This window comes from Grampus griseus (assembly GCF_964374135.1).
Source record: "Grampus griseus genome assembly, chromosome: 20".
NCBI classification, from domain to species: domain Eukaryota; kingdom Metazoa; phylum Chordata; class Mammalia; order Artiodactyla; family Delphinidae; genus Grampus; species Grampus griseus.
The window spans coordinates 12070986-12095096 of record NC_139014.1 but is presented as its reverse complement, the minus strand read 5'-3'; the positions used below and the strand labels follow the sequence as shown (position 1 = coordinate 12095096).

The window sequence follows — 24111 nt, the reverse complement described above, 5'->3', positions numbered from 1 at the left end:
TTTTTAAGCTGTGGGTGTTTGGGAGAATACTCCCCAGAGGGACCTCTGTGTGGCCTTGGCCATCACCCAGGGGCATCAGGCCCAGTGCTTGCAGGGACCAGTTCCAGGCCATCTGCCCCCAGCCAGCCAGGAAGGGGCATGTTCCCCACCCCAGGGTTTATTTTTAGTTTCTTTTCCAAAACCCAGGATGGCGCTTCTGGCTGGCACCTTTGGGTTGTGGGTGAGGACGGTGGCCCCTTCTAAGGAGACAGGTTTCTGCGAACAAGGAAGCAGAAGCTGCACTGATGCCTGGCCCCGCCTAGTGCCCCCAGTCTTCCCTCCTCCAGCCAGCCCCGCCCCCCCCACCACACACAAACCTGCCTGGCCACCCAGCCTGCCCCAGCCTAGGCCTATAAACCCCCCACGCCCTCGCCTCCTGTTGTACAGAGGCTGGGAGTTGGCACCACGCTGCTGAATTTCAGTGGCCTTCGGGCCCTGGTGACGGGGCAGGGAAAGATGGGTGTGAGCGAGGCAGGTGGGGGTGTGTGAGGGGCCGAGGTTAGAGAGCAAGGTGGCCAGACCCAGAGCCTCACAGGCCCATGCTGCGGCCTGCAAGTCCCTTTGTGCCTGAGCCGGCTGATCTGGGCCTGGACTGCTCCCTGCCACCCAGCAGGCCCCATTGGGACAGGATGCTAGCCTCTCGCTGGTCAATGCAAGAGCCCTCCTGTGAGGGAGGCCCTCAGAATCAGTCTGGACAGATGGGGGGACCCAGCCAAGGCCTCTTCCCTCAGCCCAGCAGGAAGGGGCTGCCCTCTGGGCCTCCCTTGGCCGAATCCTGGCTGGCCGGACCCCTGACCCCCGGGCCACCAACCTCTGGCCAGCACTGTCTCACTGCTCTTTCCTGAGCAGCAAACCTGCTGCCCCCACCCGCAGCCTTGGCCCAGACATATTGCGCCATCTGGCTGCCCCGTGCACCCCTGCAGGGAACGGGTGGGACACCATGAAGGCCCTGCACGCCTCAGGAGCCAGAGTGGTGGCTGTGAGCCATACCAATGCCGACCTGGTCAGCCTCTCCAAGGAGGTGAGGTGTGCAGCCCCACCATGGGCCAGGCCTGTGACCCTCCGGGATGCCTCACCAGCCTGCCAGGATGCCCCCTTTGGTCACTGGCCAATGCCTTCCCACAGGGCCCCGGGGTAGAGCCTGTGTGCGTGGACCTGGGTGACTGGGAGGCCATGGAGCAGGCGCTGTGCGACGTGGGCCCTGTGGACGTGCTGGTGAACAATGTCGCCATGGCGCTGCTGCAGCCCTTCCTGGAGACCACCAAGGAGGCCTTCGACAGCTGAGGAGTAGGAGAGGAGGTGGACTGGGGAGAGGGCTGCTGAGGAAGTGGACCGGGTGTGGCCATGGTGTGTCTGACTGTCCCCTCTCCCTCCAGGTCCTTCAGTGTGAAACTGCACTGTGTTCCGAGTGTCTCAGGTGAGCCAGTGGGAGGATGTGGCCCAGTGCAGACATGGCCCAAGCGGGGGTGCGGTGGGGTCAGGGTGCCCCCTCTCTTGGCTTACAGATTGTGGCCCGGGGCATGATCAGCGACGGAGTCCCTGGCTCCAGCGTGAATGTCTCCAGCATGGCGGCCCATGTCACCCTTCCCAACCTAGCTGCCTACGGTGAGTCCCTCTGCCCAAACTTGAGCCCCCATTCCATGCAGGAGCAGCTGGGCTCCCGGGCTGGGCCTCATGCAAAGTGGGCTGAATCCTTAAGGGTCCTCAGTGCTGCCCTTTTCCCACAGGCTCCACCAAGGGTGCAATGACCATCCTGACCAAAGCCATGGCCATGGAGCTGGGGCCGCACAAGGTAGGCATGGGGGAGCTGGGGGTGCCAGGGGCCCCGGCCTGGGAAGGCACGAGGTAGGCGCAGGGTGGGGGTGAGGTGGAGGCTGGCAGGTGGTGGGCAAGCGGCGGCTGGGGATGAAAACGGGGGCAGGGGGCGCCAGGGGGTGAGTAAGCAAGCTCAGTGGGGTCTGTGAGGGCGGGGTTTGTGCGCCGGCTGAGACCGCACCGCCGGCCCCTCGGCCCCAGATCCGGGTGAACTCGGTAAACCCCACGGTGGTGCTTACCGCCATGGGCCAGGAAGCCTCGTCTGACCCCCAGTTCGCCCGGAAGCTAAAGGAGCGCCACCCGCTGAGGCAGTTTGCAGGTCAGCTGGGCTTCGTGGAGTGGCGGGCGCGGCTGGGGCGGCCGGGCCCAGACAGCCGGGCCGAGCCGTGCTGACCCCGCCCGCCACCCGCCGCAGAGGCGGAAGACGTGGTCAACAGCATCCTCTTCCTGCTCAGCGACCGCAGCGTCTCCACCAGCGGCTCGGGAATCTTTGTGGATGCCGGGTACCTGGCCTCCTAAGAGCGCGGTGCTCTGGGCGGCCAGAAGGATGGTGCTCGGCTCCGCCCGGCCCCGCTTCCACGCCCCACCGCCCCGCCCCCAGACCGCCAAGGCCACCAGCCCACCACGCCCCTGGCCCCATCTACGCCCACGCCCCGGCCTACTGCCCCCGCCCCGCGGCTTGGCCCCACCTCCACGCCACGCCGCGGCTCCGCCCCACCATCCCATCCCGCATCCACACTCACGTGCCAGGAGACCCCGCCCCTGTCGTCCCCACCCACTGTGTCCTCAGCTGTGCTGGAGTGGATTTGCCTAATTAAATGGAGGCCTTTCTCCTGCAGCTAGCCGTGCCAGGGCTCTGGCTGGGCATGCAGGGAGGCTGGGGAGGGGAGGATCAGGGACTGGGGGGCACCGGTTAACCTTCGAAGAAGTAAAGAGAGGGCAGATCCGAAGCCTGCCGGATTCCACCGCTGACCCTGCCTTTGAGCTGAAGGGCCGAGATTCCTTGCAAGAAGATTCCTCGTGTCCACGCCCTTACCGCAACACCCAACCTTCTCTGGGCGGAGGGCAGAGGGCAGCGTGCAGCCACCTTTCCTTCCCTGAGGCTCTGGCTCCGCCCTTCAGCCCAGCATGCCCCCCACCCCGCCCCCACTACCGCCGGCCAGAGAGGGTAGAGGGTCTGAGGAGCTGCGGGGAGATGCTCTGGACCATAGGCTATCCCTAGGGAAGATGGAACTGAGCGCTCAGCGCCCGGCGTGAGGGGCGGGGTGCTGGACCATTATAGCTTATCCAACCCTGAGCAACCAGCTCCGCCTTGGGGCACACCTTCCCCCACAAGACCACCCATGAGAGGGCAGCCCCAGCTGGGGAAGGGTCCACAGCTGCTGCTCTACCTACTGTCCCTGGCCTGACTCCAGACAAAACAGCCCTGCAGCTGGGGCAGCTAGAGGGTTTTGCAGGCCCTGTTGGGATTCAGCTGTGCTTACCTGGGTCAGGTTCCACATGACACATGCCTTCTGAGTGTGGGTGTGATGAGGCCTGAGGTGGTCAGTCAGCTGGACTGGTGCGGTGTCCAACTCTGGGCAAGGGGGCAAGGTATGAGGGGCTGGGGTGGGGCCCTCCAGGCAATGGTACCACTGGGCTGAGAGAGCAAAGGGCACGTTGCAGGGATGGGGAGTGCTGAGGGCACTTCTAGCCAGCCTCAGGGCCTCCCAGAGCAACGTTTGTGCCAAAGCAGGCTTGGCTCAGTCCAGCTGGTCCACCGAGGATCATGGGGCAAGTGAAAGGATTTGGACACCATTCTGGGGGCCAGGTAAAGACAGTGAAGGGACCTAAGCAGATGTCCCTTTCAGGAAGGACAGGCTGGGGGCTGTTCCCCGCCTCCCCTTGGCTTCTGGCAGGCAGACGGCAGGGTCCAAGGTTAGCAGCAGAAGGCAGAGTTTGCCCAGTGCCTAGAGGGTGTTGGCTGCACCACAGTGCCAGATCTGGTAGGGAGGACTCACTTGGCTATCCTCCAGGGGCTTCTCAAACCTGTGCCTCCTGCTGTCCCCAGCCACCCTCTCCTCCAGACTGTCCACCTCTCTGGGCCCAAAGCCACAGTGACCCAGAGGCCCTGCAATCACCACTTCCTTACTCCTGTCCACAGAAGGTCCTCAAGGGCAGTGTTTCTAGACTTTCCCACCATGACCCACAGAACAAAGTAGCTTTTACAGGAGGAGCCAATGGCACACATGGACACGTAAGCACACATATATCTCTGACCCTAAAGCTGCAGGAAGCAATGCTTGCCCTTGCTGGCCACTGGGTACCCCATGACCCTAAGCCTATCCCTTCCCATCCTATCCAAGTTTTTAAAGTCCTTGTGGCCTTCTGTGGGTTGGTGAGGTGAGTCAGCGTTTCAACTCCCTTTGAGGCTAAAGCACACCTTTGCTGGCCTTGGCCTCTTCTTCAGGCTTATTGGGTTGTCCAAACCCTTTCCCTCTAAGCACAAGTGAGCCTGCGTGAGCTACTCCCAGGTCTGGGGGAGGGGAGCATGTGATCCTTTTTGCCAAACTTTTCTTCTCAGAAACAAAAGAAAAAAATGTTGGGCTTCCCTGGTGGCGCAGTGGTTGAGAGTCCGCCTGCCGATACAGGGGACACAGGTTCGTGCCCCGGTCCAGGAGGATCCCACATGCCGCGGAGTGGTTGGGCCCGTGAGCCATGGCCGCTGAGCCTGCACGTCCAGAGCCTGTGCTCCGCAACGGGAGAGGCCACAACAGTGAGAGGCCCGCGTACCGCAAAAAAAAAAAAAAAAAAAAAAAGCCCTGACTGAGATCTCTTTCACGTACAGCTACGTATAATTACGTATTAATTTCACGTATTAATTACCACATCTGTTTTTTTGTAATAATCATCTTGGCAGGGGAAATGCTAGCGGGGCCCGCTAAACCTATTTCACTCTGGTTCGAAGGGTCACAACAGGGTAGTTTGAAAAACCCCGCCCAAGAGTCCAGCGGGGACCCAGCCTGCCCCGCCCCGGCCTCGCCCACTCCTTTCGGCCAATCGCCCCCGCGGGGAAGCCTCTATTTGAATATTCCCTCCCTCCCCAGGACACCGCCCTGCAATTGGCCCGCCGCGTCCCGCCCCGCCCCGCGCCCTCCCGGACAGTCGCGCGCAGCTGGACCCAGGCACGCAGTTGGGCCTCAGCAGTGCACAGGGTCGGTTCGAGCCTCATGGAGCTGAGCCTAGCGGGGCGCCGGGCGCTCGTCACTGGGGCGGGCAAAGGTGGGCCCGGGGCGGCGGCCAAAGGTGGGCCTGGGAGGGGGTGGCCGGGGAGGGGCGCCCGCACTGAGCCGCGCTCCTCGCAGGCATCGGGCGCAGCACTGTCCAGGCGCTGCACGCGGCGGGTGCACAAGTGGTGGCTGTGAGCCGGACCCAAGCCGACCTGGACAGCCTGGTCCGCGAGGTAGGCGTCGCCTTGTCCCAGCCCAGCGGGCGGCGGGCGAGGCTGAGGGCGGGCCGGGACACGCGGCCGCCGGGCGCTAGGGATCGCCAAGGACTCTTGCACACCCTCCCCCACGCCGGGCGCACGGCCTCTGTTGGGGGCCGACGGGTTGGGAGAACGACGACTCCCCCTGGGCTTAGGAGCAGGCAGAAATGGCTGCCTTGCAGGCCTGGGGCCAGACGCGTTCGGGCGCTGGGAGGAAATAGACTGGCCGGAGGCGGGGCCAGGCTCCCGTTCCCGAAGCCCCGAGTTGCCCAGTGGCCCAGAGGCCGAGTTAACTACCCTCCACCTGCAGCAGCCTGGGATTCTGAGCCCCAAGAAGGTGACTGGCTCCTCTGGAACCCCTAACCCCTCCCCCTGTCTAACTGAAAGGCCATGCAAACCCAGCCCTTCTCCCTCGCATGCCAGAGGCCCAGATGTACCCTTCCTTGGGCATGGATCCTCTGGTAGATGTGCCCCCTTACCACCTAATACACACAGTGCCCAGGGGTAGAGCCTGTGTGTGTGGACCTGGGTGACTGGGAGGCCACGGAGCGAGCGCTGGGCGGCGTGGGCCCTGTGGACCTGCTGGTGAACAATGCTGCCGTGGCGCTGCTGCAGCCCTTCCTGGAGGTCACCAAGGAGGCGTGTGACACGTGAGCCAGGGTGGGGTGGAGGAACTCCCGGGGGGAAGGGCTGTCTCCTGCTGCAGCAGTCCCAGTCCCTGACCACGGTCTATCCATCTACTTCCAGGTCTTTTGACGTGAACCTTCGGGCTGTCATCCAGGTGTCCCAGGTGAGCTGCCTTCAGAGCCGGAGTGGGAACTGGGGGGTGACACCAGTTCTGCCTCATGCTTCCTCTGCAATTCCAGATCGTGGCCCGAGGCTTAATAGCTCGGGGAGCCCCGGGGTCCATCGTGAATGTCTCTAGCCAGGCCTCCCAGCGCGCACTGACTAACCACAGCGTCTACTGTGAGCAAGCCCCGGCTGTGCCCTGCCCCTCACCCCCCACCCCCCAGCCTGAGCAGCCAGCTCAGGCTCCACACAGGCTGTCTCTCCTCACAGGCTCCACCAAGGGTGCCTTGGACATGCTGACCAAGGTAATGGCTCTGGAGCTTGGGCCACACCAGGTGAGCCCCACTGGGATGCCTTCCCATCACCCAGCCCACGTGCCCAGAGAGCCTCAGCCCACCCAGCTGACCCCCTTCTTGTTCCAGTACAGATCCGTGTGAATGCACTCAACCCCACAGTGGTGATGACACCCATGGGCCAGGCCAACTGGAGCGACCCCCAGAAGGCCAAGACCATGCTGGATCGCATCCCACTTGGCAAGTTTGCCGGTGAGTCAGGCGGGAGCCCAGCTGGGAGTTGCATCAGTGGCTTGCTCAGGTGAGGGGTGGGAGGGAAGGATGAAGGGCAGCTCATTTCAACCACATCCTGAACCCCACCCCGCCCACAGAGGTGGAGAACGTGGTAGACACCATCCTCTTCCTGCTGAGTGACCGCAGCAGCATGACCACGGGCTCCACTGTGCCGGTGGATGGAGGCTTCCTGGCTACCTGAGCCCCTCCACCCACACACACACATGTTCCATGCTGAGCCCACTTTTACCCCCACCCCCCTTCCCCATCCCTCCAATAAACATGATTCTTCTGCCCAGCCTGCACACTCATTCCTAGGCTGCAGTCAAGTGGCTGGAAGATGTAGCGCTCAGGGCTGGGTGTGGGGATGAGTCCCAGGTAGAGGCAACCATTCAACTCACATCCTGGGCCAGTGGCAGCCTGTCCCTCCTGTGAGAGATTTTCAGGCCTGGCTAAGTCCCTGGCAGGACTGGGAGGTAGAATCTTCCAGAAGGCCAGCTCCTAATGAGAGTGGTGAATTTGACCGAGGATGGCCTTTGGCCCTGTCCAGAGGTCTCTGGTATGGAAGCAGTGGTGTTTTTAACATGAGTGTTGGTTGGCATTCCTGAAGTCCATGCATAAGACAAACGTGAACTGAGGATGCTGTGTGTTGGGACTTCATTACTTTGTTGATGACTTGAGCGACTTCTTTGCTGAATCAGATGACGGTTTTCAATTTTCATTCCCTCAGTTTTGTGAGTTATTCACCACGTACTGAGCACAAGCTCCAGCTGTAGGATTTGCCAACTTCTATGGTAAAATACTCCCGCCTGTTTACTGTCCTTGAGGTGGAGCTGGGGAGAGATGCGTGTCCCCCACCACACAGATACAAAAGCCTTACACCCGATAGCACAGATAATAGTAATATGTACAAAAATATTTAGGAAGTGATGTGTTTTGAGTATTTGTTAATTTCATTTTTTTTAATACAACTAATGTAAGTTTATATAATTATTAACAATAGCTGTTTAAAAACTGGCTAGCAAAATTCCTGAAATTCAGCAGTCCACCCTCTACACACCATTGCGGGGGTGCAGTGTGGCTTCTCATCACACCAGAGTAGTGCCTTGCGGCCTCAGGGGTGAAGTCCTAGCTCCAGGCCAGGCCCGCCCCTCACCTCCCGCCTTTGTCTGCCCAGCGATGCCAGGCTGTTGGCTCACCTGCAACCCCTCCTGTCCTCTCCACACCACGTTTGTTCTACCTCCACAGCTGCAGGGTCCCTCTGCCTGGACGTCCTTCCTCTTGACGGTCTGTCTTCCTGAACACTCAGCTAGTGTCCCCTGGCCTTGCCATGGGCTCCACAGGGCCCCATGGGGCCTGACTTGCAGACCATCCTGCCCCTTGCTCGCCTGGCTGTGCCCTCCCAGAGGCCTGAAGTCAGCGTGAGAAGGGCTTTCTTCATCCAGAAGGGACCAAATGCACTTGCCTCCACTTTGATCTGGGTCCCTCCTTTGGAGACCGAGAGGGCTCAGCAAGCTTTTCCTCCTCTCCTCTGGTGCGCGCGCGCGCGCGTGTGTGTGTGTGTGTGAAGCTCACCCGCTCTGTACCCGTGGATGGTGGGAGTTGGGGGCCTGGCACCCTCAGGGTGCAGGAGCAGGCAGGGGGAGACAGGAGCAGGGCAGGTAGCAAGACAGCAGGAGATGATGAAGAAGGTTTATTGTATAAAATAAAAAGGGGCTGCCCCATCCTGGGGCACAAGGACAGAACCCACCCCACAAACTCCCCCATCAGGGAAGCCCATCCTGGGGCTGCCCTGGACCTGCCCCTGCAGCCTGAGGGAGACCCTGCTCCCTTCCGGACTCCCTGGGGGCCAGGGAAGGCTGGAGCTGTACCCCCAGGTAGAGGAGGCAGAGTGGACAGGACCCCATGGCCCCAGCACCACCCCGGGAGCAGCAGCCTCGTCCCCGTGATTCTTCCCCCTCCCCACCCACAAAACTTCCCCACAGCAGACTCGGGGACACCAGACATCTCAACACAACAGATACAGGCGCGGGCGGCTGGAGGCTGCTCCTCCAGAAGTGAGGGCTCTAGAAGACCGTGCACTTCTTCCCCGGCTTCTTCACAGGAGGCGGGCAGAGCACAGCCCGGATGGCCTCATCAAACACAGTCTTCAGGCCCCGCTGGGTCAGGGCTGAGCACTCCAGGTACTTGACAGAGCCTGGGGGCAGCAAAGAAAGAGAAGAGTGAGGGTGGCAGGCAGCACAGGCAGGCAGCGGGGGGCAGCACAGGCGGGCAGTGGGGGGCAGCACTGTGCCCCCCAGAGCGAACCTCTCCTCCCTGCACCGGCAGGCCTGTCCGTGCCCACTCACCGATCTCCCGGGCCATGGCCAGGCCCTGGGGGTAAGTGATGGGCGCTAGCTTCTTATCCCGTAGCCGCTCGATGGTGTCCTTATCGTCACGAAGGTCCAGCTTGGTGCCCACCAGGAGGATGGGCGTGTGGGGGCAGTGGTGCCGAACCTCTGGGTACCACTGTGGGGATGAGAGGCTCTGATCCCTACCCCTCGAGAGCTTTGCCCTCAGCCTGGCCCAGAGCAGGCCATGGCTCCCAAAGGCCCCTTCCTTGTGCCTAGACCCACACTTAGCCCTTCTTGTTTCACGGGGCGACCACTGGGTCTGGTAGGGGAATGACCAAGAACAAAAATACCTAGCCAAGACGCTTCCAGGCCCGTCAGGTCCTCTCAGTCAGGGCCCTTCCTTCTCTGAGAGCCTCACTCACCACCCCTACCCCACCCCTGGCCCCTCATCACCCTCTGGGCCATGAGACCTCACACCCGGCAATCTCCAAAGGACAATATGTCTCTGTAAGGCCCTCAAGCAAGAGACCCCTGCCCTCTAAGGGCAAGTCCTCTGGGCAGCTTCCTCCCCTCCCAGAAACACAACTCTGCTTCTGGCCCTTTCCTACCTTGGCTCGAACATTCTCAAAGGAGGCTGGGCTCACCAGGGAGAAGCAGATCAGGAAGACGTCCTTGGGAGAAAGGGAGAGAAGAAGGGAAGAAGAGAGGGTACCATGTAGGAATGGTCAAAGAGGCTCCGAATGGCCTCTGCTCACCCCCCCCAACACACACACACACACGCATGCACGCACACCAGGCCTTCTGGGCCTCCACCCGAGCCACCCGGCCCCTGCAGGCAGCCCTGTGGTCCCCTACAGTTTGGGGGTAGGAGAGTGGCCGAAGCCGGTCGTAGTCCTCCTGCCCAGCGGTGTCCCACAGCCCCAGGTTGACAGGCTTCCCGTCCACCATCACATTCGCAGAATAGTTGTCAAAACTGCAGGAAACAAAGTGAGAGAGATTCCCCCCCGTGTCTGGGTTCTCAGGCCTGCACAGACCTGGAGCTCTGTCAGCACCTCGCCTCACCCCGGAACCCAGACCAGGGCTACTTGGGCCCGACCTCGAAGCCCAGGGGAGCCCCGCACACAGGCGTCCATACCCTCCCCTTGCCAGCTCTGGACCCGCCCGCCTGCTCACACGGTGGGGATGTACTCTCCAGGGAAGGCGTTGGTCGTGTAACTGATCAGCAGGCAGGTCTTCCCCACGGCGCTGCGGAGAGAGGGCAAGTCCACGCTGCTCCCAGACCCACCTCAGCCCTCTGCCCAGCGAGGGCAGCCCCTCCCACGGTGCCCAGGGTGGGAACAGGGTTGCCTGCCCAGCAGATCCGCAGCGATAGAGGACCAGGGCAGGAGGGCCTCCGGGGTGGCAGAGTGATGGGTGAGGGCTGGAGCGAGCTGCCTCAGAGCCCCAGGCAGGTGCCGGGAAGGTGGCACCGGCTGAGGGTTAAGCCCAGGTGAGAGGCCTGGCCCCACCCACCGGGAGGCCAGGAGGGGCCGCTGGCTGCCGGCAGCATCAGGTGGGCCTGGGCTGGAGGCCTGCGCCCCGCGACCAGCCGGGACCCCGCCCCACCGCGTCCTCCCGCCGCTGCCCGGTCCCCCAACGCCCACGGGCCGGTCGGGGCCGCCCCGCCTGGACCCCAAGCCGGGATCCCCGGACCGCACGCCGCACCCTCCGTCCCGGCCGCGCCCCGGAGCCCCGCGCCCTGCCCAGGAGGGTCCCCGGGGCCAACCCCTCCCGGCGCGCCTGGCGCGCCAGGCCGAGCGGCCTCCGCCTCGCGCACTCACCCGTCGCCGACCACCACGCACTTGATGGCCTGCATGGGCGCGGGCCGGGCGGGCGCGGCCGCGAGCCGAGCTGCGGAGAAATGCCCGGCGCCGCAGCGGCCGCGGACCCGAGCCGAGCGCCGAGCCGAGCGGCCGGAGACAGCCGAGCGCCGCCGAGCGCCGGGCGCGGAGACAGCCGAACGCGGCCGGCATGGAGGGCGGGGGGCGCGGACCCGCCCCGAACCCGGGCCGACGCGCCTTCCAGAGAAATCTGGTGGGGGGCGGGGTCACAGGGCACCCCGCAATCCGTGTCGAGCTTGGGCAGGCCCTCCCCAGAGCCCCTGTGACCCACGCCAAGGGGCGAGGGCAGCGCAGACAGGCTGCTCCCACCCACCTGAACAGGTTGTGGTCGGTGCACACAAGGTTTCTTCTAGGGAGAGGATTCCCCGGGCCCACCGAGGGAGGGGCTGAGGCCCACCCACCCTCTAACCACGAGACAGCTGGTGAAAACTCAGGTGTTTGCAGTCACTAGAGATCCACGAGGCAGGCAGCCCCCTGCCGAGCTGCCCCCATCCCCACCTGTCTGCTGCAGTAGCTGGACCAATCCCTACCTGGTAGCAGTTAGAAGGGTGACCCAGCCACACCTGGAGGGCCTTTCCTGAAGGGCCCAAGCTTGGAGAAAAGACTGATACTGGATAAAGGCACTGGGGCCAAAAGGTATCACAAATTGCAAAAGTCTGTATTTCAGAACACCCTGGAGTGAGCGCTGGGGCCTGCGGAGCTCATGGTTGTGAAAGGTGACTGAACTGTGGTGGGTGGGGCCAGGAGAGCTCAGGCCTGCTCCCCCAGATCTCCTTCCAACATGGGTCTGTGTTCTCAGGCGCATCATTCCTTGTGATTGGGATGAAGGAGTGGGGATGGGGCTGGGGCCCTCTCCAGCCCCCTTGGCCAGCGAGGTTCTGGACCCCCCGCAGGTGGGCACTCTGGTGGTAAGCTGCAGCCGTCCTGCTCTCACATCCATCTCACATCCAGCACTGATTTTCCAAGTCACCGGCTGTAGACCCTGCCTAAAGAGCCCGGACCTACCCATGGCCTGTCCCTTGTAAAGAAGGGAGAGGCAGGCATGAGACAAAGATGTCCAACAGATGCCACCTTCCTGCCACTTTCAGACTTTCCCTGCCTCCCCTCACTTTTGGGGGCTCAAGGTCCTCAGGGGGGACCCCTGCACATAAGCCAGAACAGCATTTTGCAGGAAGCTGGCCCTTTGGGCCTCCTCATCCCGGATCCGGGCAATCTCGGCCTGCTTCAGGCGAAGCTTTTCACGGAGAGAGGCATTCTCGCTCTCCCTGTCCAGCAGTGCCTCCCGGTGGTCACTTGCGATCACTGCAAGGGAGGAAGCTCAGTGAGAAAGGGGCTCTGCGGACTGCCTGGGCTCCTGCCAACCCAGAGGTCCGCAGGGGGCCGGCAGGGTGGGGTTCGCTCGGGGTCCCCTGGGCACACACATACCCAGCCTCCCCTACCAGCACCTCCTGGAGCTGAGACCTAGGCCAAGCTCAGCTCTCCAGGCCAGCCTCCTCCTCCTCCTGTGGGATGACCCAGTAAGGAAGGCCCTGCAGAGAAGCCACAGGGGGGCAGGGGTGGCGCTCAGCTCGCCTTTCAGCTGGCGTTCCAGGGCCGCTGCCTTCTCCTTCAGCGCTTCCTGGGCTGTCAGCTCGGCTTGCAGGCGGCCGTTCTGCTCCTGCAGCTCCAGCCGCACCCTTGTCACCTCAGCCGCCTTTTCTTGGTCCTTGTTGCTCAGCTCCTGCCAGGCAAGGAGGTGGGGGGGGTGAGGTGGCAGCTGGGGGCACCAGGGGCACCCCTGGGAGCCCTCGATGTCCCGGCTACCTGCTGCAGCTCCTCCAGGCGCCGCCTCAGGCCCTCCACCTGCCGGCCAAGCTGGCTGGCCCGCGCCTGGGCATCGGCTACCACCTGCTTCTGCTGCAGGCAGGCGCTTTGAGCCTCGTCCCGAGCCTGTGCCAGCAGCCGCAGCTTCTCCTCCAGGTGAGCCAGGCGCTGCTGCTGCAGGCCCAGGAGAGGGGCTGGTGAGCTGCTTTCTGGCCTGTGGCCCTGAGCTCACGAGAGGAGTGAACCCCCCAGCCCCACCTTCAGACAAAGAGGAGCGTATGTTTGCAATGTGGAAACTGCCTTGTCACTAAAGTTATAGCATATGTTGCTCTGATGGGCTCAACTTGAATGAGGAGCCTCCCCCATGTCCCAGGCTGACGCCTCCTGCGCTCTGGCCTCTGGCCCCGCTTCCACCACGTGGCCGCAGGCTGCACATTTGGGCCAAACCCCTTCCCCACCTTGGGGCTGGAGGACATTGGCTCTTTGCGTGGGCGTGGGGGGGGCTGGATATGGTGCTGATGGGATGAGTGTCCTCGTCTAAGTTTTCTGCACCCCTGGACCTCCTGTTCCCTTGTCCCTCCCTACAGAGTCAGAAGACAGCCTTGGTCTGGCCCACTTAAGCCCAAAGGGCTGTGCAACCCAGGCAGCTCATGCCAACCCCTCAGACCTCTCTCCCCAGTGGGCGCTGCAAGCAGCGGACCGTGGCCCTGGGCTCACCTCCTCCAGGCGGACTTGGTTCTTGGCCTTGATGAGCTCCTCCTCAGCTTGGCTGCGCTCACTGAGTGCCGCGGCCTTTGCCCGGCTCAGCTCCTACACCGCAGACAGTGACCGCTGGGCCTGCCCTCTGCCCCTGCCCAGGGACCCCTTCTGGCCACACCCAGCCTCCCTAGGGGAGAGCAGAGCCTGGCGCCCAGCTCACCTCCTCCAGGGACAGCCGCACAGCCTCCAGCCTCTGTACCCTCTCCTGCATGGCCCTCTCGCTCTCCTCCAGGTGGCGAGTCATGTGCTCCACCTGCCCAGGTGTGGGGTGGGGACAGGGCTGGCACGCTGGCTCCCCAGCCTTCCCCTCTGGGACCCCCACCCTGGGGGCAGGTGAATCTTGGGGACTCTGTTACTTCCCAGTGAGGGCTGCCCCAAGTGACCTCACAGGAAGTGAGGATGGACGGCACGTCCCAGTGCTGCACAGAGCACAGAGCACATGGCAGCCTGCGCTGTGGCCCCAGCAGTCAGGGTCCCTTCTAGAAACTGGTGGGGAGGTTCTGGGTCTGACATCTACCAGGGCTGTTGGAGAAATGCCACCAGCACCCCAAGGTTGTCGAGGGAAGCCTGGCCAGGAGTGCGCCTTGGGGACACCATGCCACACCGAGGTGTCTGCAGGCCCCGATGAAGCGGAGAGAGCAAAGGCCAGACGACACAACTAATGAGGCACCTCCTTGAAGCGCAGGTGTTCCGCGTCCTCCAAGCTCTGCCGGGACCTCTTCTTCTCCAGTTCCAGGCGTTCTGGAAGCACAGGGGAAGAGCGTGGGTAGGACTCCTCTGGGGGCCTTGGTTCTCAGGACCCAGTGGCAGGCCTGTGTGTGCCCACCTTCAGCCTGGACAGCCCGCATCTTCAGCTCAGCTGCCGTGTTGGTCAGCTCCTGCCTGGTCAGGAATAGCTGATCCTGCTGAGATTTCACTTTCCGCTCCAACTCGTCCACCTGGAAAACCGGCACTGAGGGAGGGAAGCTTTGGCCCCTTCCCTGAAGCCCTGCCCCAGGCCTTCCAGGGACCTGCCCCCACACCCTGCCCCCATACCTGGTTTTGCAAAAGCAAGTTCTTTTCATTGGCAGCAGACAAGTCTCTGAGGAGCTTAGACTCCCGCTCTGCAGCTTCCTGGGGGTCAGATGGGGAAAGGGCACCACTGGACACCTGCCACCACGCACCGCCTGCCTACCCCACACCCAACCACCTGCCCATCCAGCCCTCCCTGCCCACCTGCTGCTCCAGCCTGTGCTCCTTTGCCTGCCTCTGTGCCAGGCTCCGCTGTTCCTGCTCTGTGGTGGCCAGGAGCTCCCCCAAGTCCTGGGCCTTCTGCTCTGACAGAGCCAGGGCGGCCTCAGCCATCTGCAGCCTGCAAGGAGGGAAGGGCTAGCCCCACCCCATCCCTCCTCTAGACTCTGCTAAGTCCTTGCTGTTCTCACTCTTGCCAGACTATTACCCCAGCTAGCGCCCACCTCCTCCAAGAAGCGTTCCCAGGTTACCATCCCAGCGGTCCCTCCACCTCCTTTGTACGCTGGGGACTCGAGTCCTCGTCTGGACAGTCCTCCTCTGCCCTGTGGGCAGGTCTCTAAAGTGTTTTGAAGCCTCCGCACAACCCCGTCCTACCCTCTGCTCCTCCTTACTTGGCGTCCTACCCTCTGCTCCTCCTTACTTGGCCTTGAGAGCGTTGATGATGGAATGCCTCTCGTTCAGGGCTTCCTGAAGCTGCCCCACGCGTGCTGCCGACGCCCTGTGGGCACAGACGAGGGTTCAAGAGACCCAAACCCTGGCGCCCTCTGGGCCCCTCCCTGCGGCAGCTGCTGCTCCTCACACTCACGCCACCTCCAGGTGTGGGCTGAGGAAGTCGCGGTGCAGCCTCTAACCCTCCAGCCAACTCCCTCAGTAAACACACCCCACAACCTTGTTCACGGGCAGGCGACGAGGCTCACGTCAGGTCACTCCAAGGCCAGAGTGAGGACCCGAAGCCCGGGTACCCCCAGCGCACCACCTCCCTGCCCCCTGGCCCTGGGGCCACACTCACTTGCTGCTCCTGACCATCTCTTCTCTCTGTCTGTCGATCGTCTCCATCAAGTCCAGAAACTGGGGACAGAGCCAGCCAGAGCCCGGTCAGGGCCCAGAGCCCGCCCACTCCCCACCGTCAGCGGACAGGAGGGCAGACATCCACTGAGGCGGCAGGACACGAAAGGGCTCAGCCTCATCCAAAGGGAGAGTGGCTCCCACGCAGGGAGGCCCAGAGGGGAAGCCCACCTACCCGCCCACCCAGCCAGAGGGCATCAGAACAAGAGGCTGCCTCCCAGGCCTGGCTACTGGCTGCTTGGAGAGGCTCCAGGGCCCAGAAGGAAGGAACAAGGCCATGGCACGGGGGCTGAGGGGGGCCCTTTGTCCATACAGCCAGGGCGGGGCTGGGGTCGGGGCGAGGCCCTGCAGTCAGAGGCAGCACTGTCCTCACCTGTTTGGACTTCTCTTCCCGGAGGTGCCGCACCTCCTTGCTGAGCACGTGGGCGCGGGCCTGGCTTTCCCGGAAGGCGGTCTGCCGGTCCTGGTTGTGATCCATGGCTTGCTCTGTTGGAAAGAGCCAAGTTGTCTACCGGGAGGCCGAGCCCCAGGAGTGGCCAACGGCCAGCCCAGCCCCATGCCCAGAAGACACTGCGCGAGGTGGTATCTCACCCCACAAATCAGACCCCTCAGTGCACTAGCAAGTGAGGGGCTCAGAGGGGGCAGGGGTAGGGACAACAGTGAAGCCAGGAGCCTGGGAGGGGGAACAGGCACACGGGGAGAGGTGGGGAGGCTGCTCAACTGCCAGAAAAGGTGGGCATTTGGGCTCCGCCCCAAAGGCCAAAGGCCAGCGTGTGACGTTTAAGAGGTGAATGGTGTGCTCAGCTCCCATGCTCTGGAAAGGTCCAGGCAGCATGTGGAGAGAGGCCAGCCCGAAGTGGCCACAGTGCCAACTGGGGTGACTCAGAGGCAGGCCCAAGAACCAAGTGGGAGAGGACGTGCGTTGGGCAGACCCAGCAGGTGGCGACGTCACACTAGATTGCAACCCGGGCTCGGGCCCTTGGGTGGCTGGCGCTGCCGGTGGGACAACGAGCCACGGGGAGTGCCAGAGTGCTCAGTGGGCTTGGGGCTGAGGAGTCAGGGTCATGACAGGCGGAGACCGTGGTGCGAGGAGGGTGAGGCGCAGCACCAGGCAGTCGGCACTCTGCAGGCTCCCGCCGCTGCCTTTTCTTCCCTGGAGCCTGCTCTCACTTCCTCTGTTTTTAACATGCTACCATCGTGATGCCGTGTTTACTTGTTCTGGCCCAAGCCACCCCTCCCTCAGTGGCTGAGTCTCTGACACAGGGAATCAGCTCTATGTCCTGCTCCAAACAGTGCAAGCCACCAGCGGCTCCATGTGCCCGTACCCACGGCTCTGAGGATGTCACCGGGGATGCTGTTCCCAGCCAGCTCCAGCTTCCACAGGGTTCTGTTGCTGGGGAGACAGTTTACCAGGGCGCGGCCCCCCAGGAGGCCGATGTGATTCCAGCGCAGGTCTGGAGGGAAATCTGGTGTTGCCAGATGGAAAGCACGGGGCGGGGGTGGGAGGGCTGGCCCAGCCTGGAATACTGGTACTCCCCCCGCGATCGGCCACAGATCAGGAGCCCAGCTCAGCGTGCCCCTCCTCTCCCACCCCCACCCTTCTGGGAGAGGACAAAGGAAGCAGTGGGAGGGCTGAGGAAGCGATGAGATGCAACCCCTCCCCCTTCCCCCCCAGACCAAGACCTCCTGGCCCGGTCTGAGGACGAAGAGGCCAGTGCTGGCGGCCTCACCAAGCTGCTGGAGGCTGGTGTTGCTCTTCAGGGCCAGAGCCAGCTCCTCGGCACCCTTGTGGCTGATCTGGTTGTTGCGGAGGTCCAGCTGCCGCAGGGCGCCATTGGCTGCCAGGGCCCCGCAGAAGGCCGCGAAGGCTTCTTCCCACGTGCCCAGGCTGTTCCACTCCAGGGTTAGGCTGCAGGAAGGGTGGACGTGAGGTGCGTGGCCCCGAAGGCTCCCATCCTGCTCCCATGGGGTCCAGCGGGCTTGAGGAGGGGCACAGGCTTGGGTGTCTCTGGCAGAAAGGCTGGAGGCGCGTGAGTAACTCATACCCGCCTACTCCCCACCACGGAAGACCGGCATGAAGGCGTGAACTCTCATGTTGCAGAACCGTGTCCGCTGGAGCCAACCCAGAACCACGCAGAGAGAGAGCGGGGGCTCGGGGGAGAGCGGGGGCTGGGACCGCCACCCTACCTCTGAATGGACTTGTTCTGTCGGAGGAGTTTTGCCAGTGCCTCGGCCCCTGAGGCGCGAAGGTTATTGCCCTAGGACAGGAAGAGGCCAGCAAGTCACTCCCCGGCATCCTGAGCTGGGCTCTGAATACCCTCGCCAGGCGTCAGGCGTCAGGCGGTGGGGGAGGCCATGGCGAACGGAAGGTGTGGCTCCTTTCAAATTCTGCTTTCCCTGCCCGCAGTGGCCTCCTAATGCAAGCTATTTCAGTTTGCTTGTGAGAACATTCTGGAACTCACGTTCCTGCCCTCAGAACACCGACACGCGTGCGTGAGACCATGAGCAAATGGTGCGGAGCCTGTGTGCTAAGAGTGCTTACAGACACAGTCTCCGGCCACCATGCAGACCCCTGGTCGCCAGGACACCTGTATCTTCTCTACTCCTGCTCTCAGGTGGCACGCCCCTGAGTGCAGATCCACCCACCTTGAGATCCAGAAACCGCACGATGGTGTTGACACACAGCCCCTGCAGCAGCAGCACGGCCCCTGTAAGAGAGCAGGGCAGTCACCCTCCACCCCTGGTGTCTCCGTCTTGGGTCAGCTCCCCACACATAGGGGAGAGACGGCTGTCCCAGTGGCCCCCACCAGCCAAGGTTCATGCCAAAAAGGAGTCACCCCACTCCTGTGTCAGGTTTGAAACATCCGCCAGGTGTGGAGTCGGGTGGCTCACCAGCACAGCGGGACTCTCCTAAGTCAGGGGACACTAAGGCTTTCCCATTACAAAGAGAAACTGACTTCTGCTCCCGGGTTCCAGAGAGGACGCTGCTGCTGCTTTATGACAGTAAAAGGGAGTAACCTCACAAAGAAGAGATCGGGTGGGACTGAGTTCTCTGCTAGAGATGCTAAGCACCAAGGACTGTGGCACGTGCAGCTAATAAGCAGCGGAGCAAAAAGAAGCCAGGGGAGCCCGGCCCCAACACTGAAGTTGGAAGGGCTGCCCTGGGCCGCCGGCCCTTGGTGCCCACCTTCCTCACTCAGCATGCAGTCACTCAGGACGAGCTCCGTCAGCAGTGCCTCCTTCTGTAGCAGCTTGCCCAGAGCCCTGCAGGTGTCCACTGTCAGGCTCTGTGTGGCCAGATCCAGCCGGCTCTGCGGCAGCTGGTGCATTTGCTGCAGAACAGTCTCCTGGGGCTCGGCCCCACTCTCCTTGCACAGCCGGCTGTAGGTGCGCCGGAACTCCTCCATGTCCCTGGGGTGCAGGAAGGGCTTCCCGGAAAGCGCCTAGACAGGCCTCACCAGGAGCCAGCTGGGACCGGGAAACCGGGGAAGGGCAGTACGGCAGGGCCTCTCCCCTGGGGGCCTTCAGAGAGCCCCCGGCAGCTCAGTGGGGGCACAAAGACTCTAAGTCTTCAGCAGCCAGGAAAAGAGGCGCAAACTGAGTTGGTCCAACAGGCGCGAGGCCCCAGGAGGGCAGGGGCGGGTGATTCTCAGCGGACCGCTGAAGCCTGGGACCGAGGAGGTGGGACGTCCTCGGGGGCGTGGCCTCCAGCGGCGGGGCCGGTCCGTCCGGACGTCGCCCGTACCCCTGGGCTCCGGGCCCGATGCCCCAGCCCTCGCGCCGCTGGCCCCCCGCTCGCTCGTCACGGCCGCCGCGCTCCTCAGTATCCAGGAAGAGCAGGGAGCGTCGGGAAGACCTGGAGGAAACTACAACTCCCAGGAGGCTTTGCGGAGGAGGGGCGCTCACCGCGGGCTAGTGAAGGCGAAGGAGCGGGCGCGCGCGGAGGGTCCATTGGCTGGAGGCGGGGGGCGGGGCTCCAGAAGGCGCGCTCTTTGTCGATTGGTTGGAGTCGCGAGGGAGGGTCTCCGGAGGGCGCGCTCAAGGTTCATTGGCTGGGGACGCGGGGGCGGGGCTCCGGAGGGCGCGCACCTTGGTGGCGGTCATGGAGGAAATCGGCGCCGGCTTCCGGAAAGTGAGAGAGGGCCTGCTGGCGGGGCGGGCTGGGGGCGCGGGGCGAGGCCGCCGGGGCGGGGGGCACGCGCGGGTCCGGCGGGGACGCTGCGGCCCGGTCCCCTGAGTGACCCACGTGCGGATCCTGAGCCAGCCCCCGCGCTGCCGTCGGGTGCCTTATAGGGTGAGCCCATTCCCAGAATCTGGCAATGACCCTCGTCCTGCACACCTTTCGTCCTCCGTGGATGGGATCCCGCGGCCGGGTAGCGGAAGGTTGGGTAGGCAGCCTGGTCTGCGGCAAGAGGGAGAGGGTCTGCAGAAATCGGGCAGGGGTAAGTGCCAGCACAAATGAAGGGAGACTCAGAGAGGAGCCTGGGCTCCCGCCCCGCGGCTCCGGGATCCGCAGGACTCACCCTAAAGAATTTAGCGTAGAGCACAGTGCGGCCCAGCTCGCGGGTAGTCTCGGCGCCTGCGTATTCTAAAGCTTCCTTTTGGCCTGTTTCCTATCACACCAGCCCTGTGCTTTGCGTCTCACTTGAGCCAGGCTGGCTTCGTTGCCTGGTGTGTACGTGGCTCTACAAGTGCTTTTCTTAGCAGCACACCCAGCACAGTCAGGCACTGTTACATGCACTTGAAATGGATTAGCCCGTGTAATGCTCAACACCATAGGAGATGGGTACTGGTACTACCCCCACCTGCCAGTGGGAAAGAGGCAGAACTAGAGTCAAACCCAGGCCATCCGCCTCCAGAGTCAGCCCCTTTGCTCTGCACCTGGCAAATGGGGCTCTGGGTGGGTGGGTGGTGAGGTCAGCTGCCTCCCACACCCCGCAGGCTGTAAGTGGTCTGAGTCTCACATTGTTGCTCTGTCTTAAGGTTAGGTGACATTGAGCCCTTGATATCAGGCCTTTGTGGGCAGGAGGGAGAGTCTCAGCCCCTCATGAGTACTTGTCCAGCCAGTCCCCAGTGGGTGTTCTCTTTCTATCACCCAGAATCGTCACTCTGCCCTGGCCTACAAGGGGTATATAGTGTCAAAGGGAAAACCACCGAGGCAGGGGGTTGTAGGAATCCTCCACTGTAACAGCTGCAGAGGGGAGCACTGGGCTGGGCCTCCTTCATGCAGTCCTGCACAGCTCTGGAGCCCTCACCCTCAGAGGGCTCTGGCCAGAGCTGGGGTTATGGTCATTACCCATGAGCAGGGCTGTCCCCGGGGAGGGGGAGGGGTCGTGGTGCCCCCACACAGTGGGGCAAAGGCTGACCACATCCCAGGTCCCATCCTACCCTCTGCAAGTTTAGGGAACCTCCGCTCCCAGCTGGTGCTGACTGCTTTAGTTATCACGGCAACCCCATGCAGCTGCCCCCCAGCAGCAGCCTGGTTGATTTAGCTCTTCCCCAGGGTCTGGGAGCTGGCGGATCAGTAGAGCCTTCTGTGCCTTTGCTGGTACCTTTCAGGTACACAGCAAGGAGGGCCAGCAGGTGGCGCCAAGCTCACGTGGTCACTGCTGGGAGGATGAGGCTGCTTCTTTGGTGCTGCCCCAAGTGACTGGTGACGAGCTCTTACCCTCCTGAGCCAGGGCTTCGTCAGGGTCCGCTCCCTCCACTCTGCTCTCCAGCTTTGCTGAGCTGCACTGGGTGAGGCAGTGCCATCTCCGTGGCTAAGGCTAGAGGCCTGGTGGGTCCCCAGCTCACCTTCCCTGCACGACACCCAGTTTCTCCTGGGCACCCACTGCTGCTGTCCTCCCGCCTCCCCTGGCGCTCTGCTGGCTCCTCATTCGCAGCCTCTTCTGGCTGGTCCCTGCCCTCAGCAACCTCCCTTGGTCCACCCACGTGCTGCCACCTCCCAGATCCTCATCGCCAGCTTCAACCATCTCTGAGTTCCAGCCACCCAATGGCTGCTCTGCTTGGACACCTCACGTGTGTCCCTCATGCAACATGTTCCAAGCTGAGCTCCTGAGATGCTGATCCCCAGAATCTATATCCGCTTAGTGGTGCCATACTTTGGGGCTCAAGCCTCTCCCTTGAGGAGTCTTGGCCTGGGCCCGCCCTTGTCCCATCCTCATTGGTCAGGAAGTCCTGCAGATAGTCTGGGCCCTGCCCCCTACCTTGACTGCCCATTGACCGAGGAGCCGGGCCCCTCCCCAGCTCTGCGGTTCCCACAGTGCCCTTCCCCATTACAGGAAGATCCCTTTCCACGTGTCGTGTCCTGTCGTAGGCTCCAGGGAGGGACCTGGGATGGAGCTGACCCAGTGCCCAGAGCAGGGTCTGGCAAAGCCGGGCGGCATTGGTGGTGTGGACAGGCCTGTAAAGGGGCCCAGTGTGGGGAGAGCACCTCGTCCCTGGGGGCAGGAGCACAGGACTGCTCTGGATACCATGAGGACTGGAGCCCCAGAGAGCGGCAGGCAGGCACCTGGGCTGCTCCCACCGGTCTGCCACTTGCATCTAATTTCTGGTCCTCCTGGAGGCACTCAGAGAGGTTTCTCCCCACTGCCTAATCTCCCCATCCTGCGAGAGCCCCACAGACAGCATTTCCAGCCAGAAATTACAACCCCGTCCCATCCAGAACTAAATGCCTAAGGGGTGTGCAGCAGAGGGGCGGGGGCGGTGGCTCACTGACGCCCCCTCCGTCCCTCAGGAGCTGGTGAGCAAGCTGCTGCACTTGCATTTTAAAGACGACAAGACCAAAGGTGTGTGAAGGGGAGGGTGGGGGGGGCGGTGGCCGGGGACTGCTGGGCACCCGGGACCCTGCACTGCACCTCTGCAGGGGCCAGAGCCTCAGAGAGGACTGGGCCAGACGGAGGGCTGAGGTCACCGGCAAGAGCGTGAGGTCAGCAGCAGTGAGGGCAGAGTGGGGCAGCAGGGAGAGGGTGTGTGTCTGTAACCTTCTCCCTTCACCTTGCAGTCAGCGGGGACGCGCTGCAGCTCATGGCCGAGCTGCTCAAGATCTTCGTTGTGGGTGAGCAGAGGGACCCAGCAGTGTTCTCTAGTATCCCACCCAGGCCCGTCCGGATCATTCACGACCGCTTTGCATTTTATTTTTCAGTGGGGTAACCAAGACACATTTTTCCAGTTTTTCCCCAAGCACCTAAGCTCCCTGTCCCTGAAAAGCTCCGTGTTTCAGAGGCCCCAACCTCAGCCTTCTGAGCTGTCGGCTGGCACGGGGGTGGGCCAGCAGCCAGGGCTGAGGCCCACGGGGTTTAGGGTTCAAGGCCCCCCAAGCCTTCTCTGCCTCACTTCCCTCCTGCATCACGGCAGAAGCGGCCATCCGCAGCGTCCGGCAGGCCCAGGCAGAGGACCTGGCCCAAGTGGACGTGGAACAGCTGGAGAAGGTGCTGCCTCAGCTGGTAGGTGCACCTCCAGGAACAGGGCCTGGCCCAGGAGACGGGGGTGGGGGGGTGGCTACATCCACGAGGCTCTGAGCGCTCCTCTCCCCCACAGCTTCTGGACTTCTAGGGGTTTCCACCCTCACTGTGGCCACCGCTCCACGTCACGGCCTCTGGCTTCAGACAGGACAGGAGCTGCTGATCCCCCAAGGTTCTCCTCCAGCTCCCAGGATTGGCCGGGTGCCAGCAAAGCACCACTCTCTTCCCCCTGTCATCCCCTCTGCCTGCTGCTGATGGCCGGGATGCAGCAGATAGAGGGGTCACTGACAGGATGAGGGTCCTGCACCTGGGTTGGTGCCATCCCCTCACGCCCCCCGCCCTCAGGACAGCCGAGCACCCACCGGTGTGGGAGAAGCACTTGGTCACCGGGAAGCAGGTGCGGGAGACCCGCCTGCCTGAGCAGGTAGCCTGTGTGTCCTCCACAAACAAGCAGAGCGGTGTGGTTCTCCACCGACATCAGAGCTTGTGTGCCACCTTCTAGCCGTCTGATGCTCCCTCAAAAGATGCTTGCCTGAGCTGTGTATTTGTTCTCACAAAGCAACGTCAGTAAATCAGAGCCACCTCCCCAGGCACAGCCTCCTGTTGCCATTAATCACCCAAAGTCAAGTTGCTTCAAAGCTGGGAGAGGACAGAATAACAAACAGCATGTGTGAGTGCCCTGCTGTGGGCCAGGCTCAAGAGGCTGTGAAATCGGAGCCCTCGCACGTGTGGCTGCTCGCCTGGGACGGTGCCTCTGCCACAGGGCTGCCTGAGTGTGGTGTGCCACCGGCCCGGCAGGGGTGCTGGTGGGGAAGGGGGAGCCACGCCAGCGGGAAGGACCACCGGTCCCAGGGCCACAGGGCCAGGCAGCTCAGAGCTGCTTGGGAGCCGCTAGAAGCCCAGTCGGGAGGCCTGGCTGCCCTCCCCCCCCCAACACAGTACCCACCTCCCACCAGTTCTGAAAGCTGCTGGGACTCATCAGCCCAGGACAGAAACACCCAGAGGGCCCTGGGCCCAGTGACCATGGGGTCAGGACTCTCACAGAGCTGGAGGACCTATTCCACTGGGGAGGGACGTCTGCCCCTGCTGCCACGGGCACCCAGGAGCCCCACCCCCATG

The 24111-nt window shown here is 62.9% G+C and overlaps 5 protein-coding genes across 8 annotated transcripts; 3 read left to right on the top strand and 2 right to left on the bottom strand.

Moving 5' to 3' along the window:
• Positions 1-187: 187 nt before the first annotated feature.
• LOC309837912 (carbonyl reductase [NADPH] 2-like) lies at positions 188-2373 on the top strand (the record flags this gene model as incomplete). Its single annotated transcript, XM_082678792.1, is given in 10 exon segments — positions 188-220; positions 427-499; positions 963-1060; positions 1165-1319; positions 1416-1433; positions 1435-1456; positions 1545-1644; positions 1767-1831; positions 2056-2173; positions 2270-2373. Coding segments are annotated over 10 exon segments (786 nt in total).
• Positions 2374-4987: 2614 nt separating this feature from the next.
• Positions 4988-6966, top strand: DCXR (dicarbonyl and L-xylulose reductase). Of its 2 annotated transcripts, XM_082678147.1 has the most exons (8): positions 4988-5115; positions 5199-5296; positions 5816-5970; positions 6068-6110; positions 6187-6286; positions 6380-6444; positions 6537-6654; positions 6774-6966. In XM_082678147.1, exons 1-8 carry the CDS (start codon positions 5064-5066, stop codon positions 6875-6877), a joined length of 735 nt encoding a protein of 244 aa, XP_082534273.1. In that variant the 5' UTR covers positions 4988-5063; the 3' UTR covers positions 6878-6966. The 2 variants fall into 2 exon arrangements, with proteins under 2 accessions (XP_082534273.1, XP_082534272.1); XM_082678146.1 differs by having other exon boundaries at positions 6187-6444.
• A 1467-nt stretch (positions 6967-8433) lies between these two features.
• Positions 8434-10929, bottom strand: RAC3 (Rac family small GTPase 3). 2 transcript variants are annotated; one of them, XM_082678155.1, is made up of 6 exons: positions 10829-10929; positions 10182-10253; positions 9864-9981; positions 9617-9679; positions 9020-9183; positions 8434-8872 (listed from the first exon to the last, which is right to left on the bottom strand). In XM_082678155.1, exons 1-6 carry the CDS (start codon positions 10861-10863, stop codon positions 8812-8814), a joined length of 513 nt encoding a protein of 170 aa, XP_082534281.1. In that variant the 5' UTR covers positions 10864-10929; the 3' UTR covers positions 8434-8811. The 2 variants fall into 2 exon arrangements, with proteins under 2 accessions (XP_082534281.1, XP_082534280.1); XM_082678154.1 differs by having other exon boundaries at positions 9024-9183.
• Positions 10930-11583: 654 nt separating this feature from the next.
• On the bottom strand, positions 11584-19356 carry LRRC45 (leucine rich repeat containing 45). 2 transcript variants are annotated; one of them, XM_082678087.1, is made up of 17 exons: positions 18714-19356; positions 18173-18234; positions 17714-17784; positions 17257-17435; positions 16852-16980; positions 15900-16012; positions 15471-15529; positions 15102-15179; positions 14666-14801; positions 14486-14563; positions 14277-14388; positions 14121-14191; positions 13611-13703; positions 13409-13501; positions 12692-12865; positions 12461-12608; positions 11584-12190 (listed from the first exon to the last, which is right to left on the bottom strand). In XM_082678087.1, the coding sequence occupies exons 1-17, from the start codon at positions 18931-18933 to the stop codon at positions 11994-11996; spliced, it is 2013 nt and encodes a 670-aa protein (XP_082534213.1). In that variant the 5' UTR covers positions 18934-19356; the 3' UTR covers positions 11584-11993. The 2 variants fall into 2 exon arrangements, with proteins under 2 accessions (XP_082534213.1, XP_082534212.1); XM_082678086.1 differs by having other exon boundaries at positions 14277-14563; positions 14666-14761.
• A 235-nt stretch (positions 19357-19591) lies between these two features.
• On the top strand, positions 19592-23581 carry CENPX (centromere protein X). The gene is made up of 5 exons (XM_082678169.1): positions 19592-19658; positions 22266-22317; positions 22533-22586; positions 22886-22974; positions 23069-23581. Exons 1-5 carry the CDS (start codon positions 19629-19631, stop codon positions 23081-23083), a joined length of 240 nt encoding a protein of 79 aa, XP_082534295.1. The 5' UTR covers positions 19592-19628; the 3' UTR covers positions 23084-23581.
• The last annotated feature ends 530 nt before the right edge of the window (positions 23582-24111 follow it).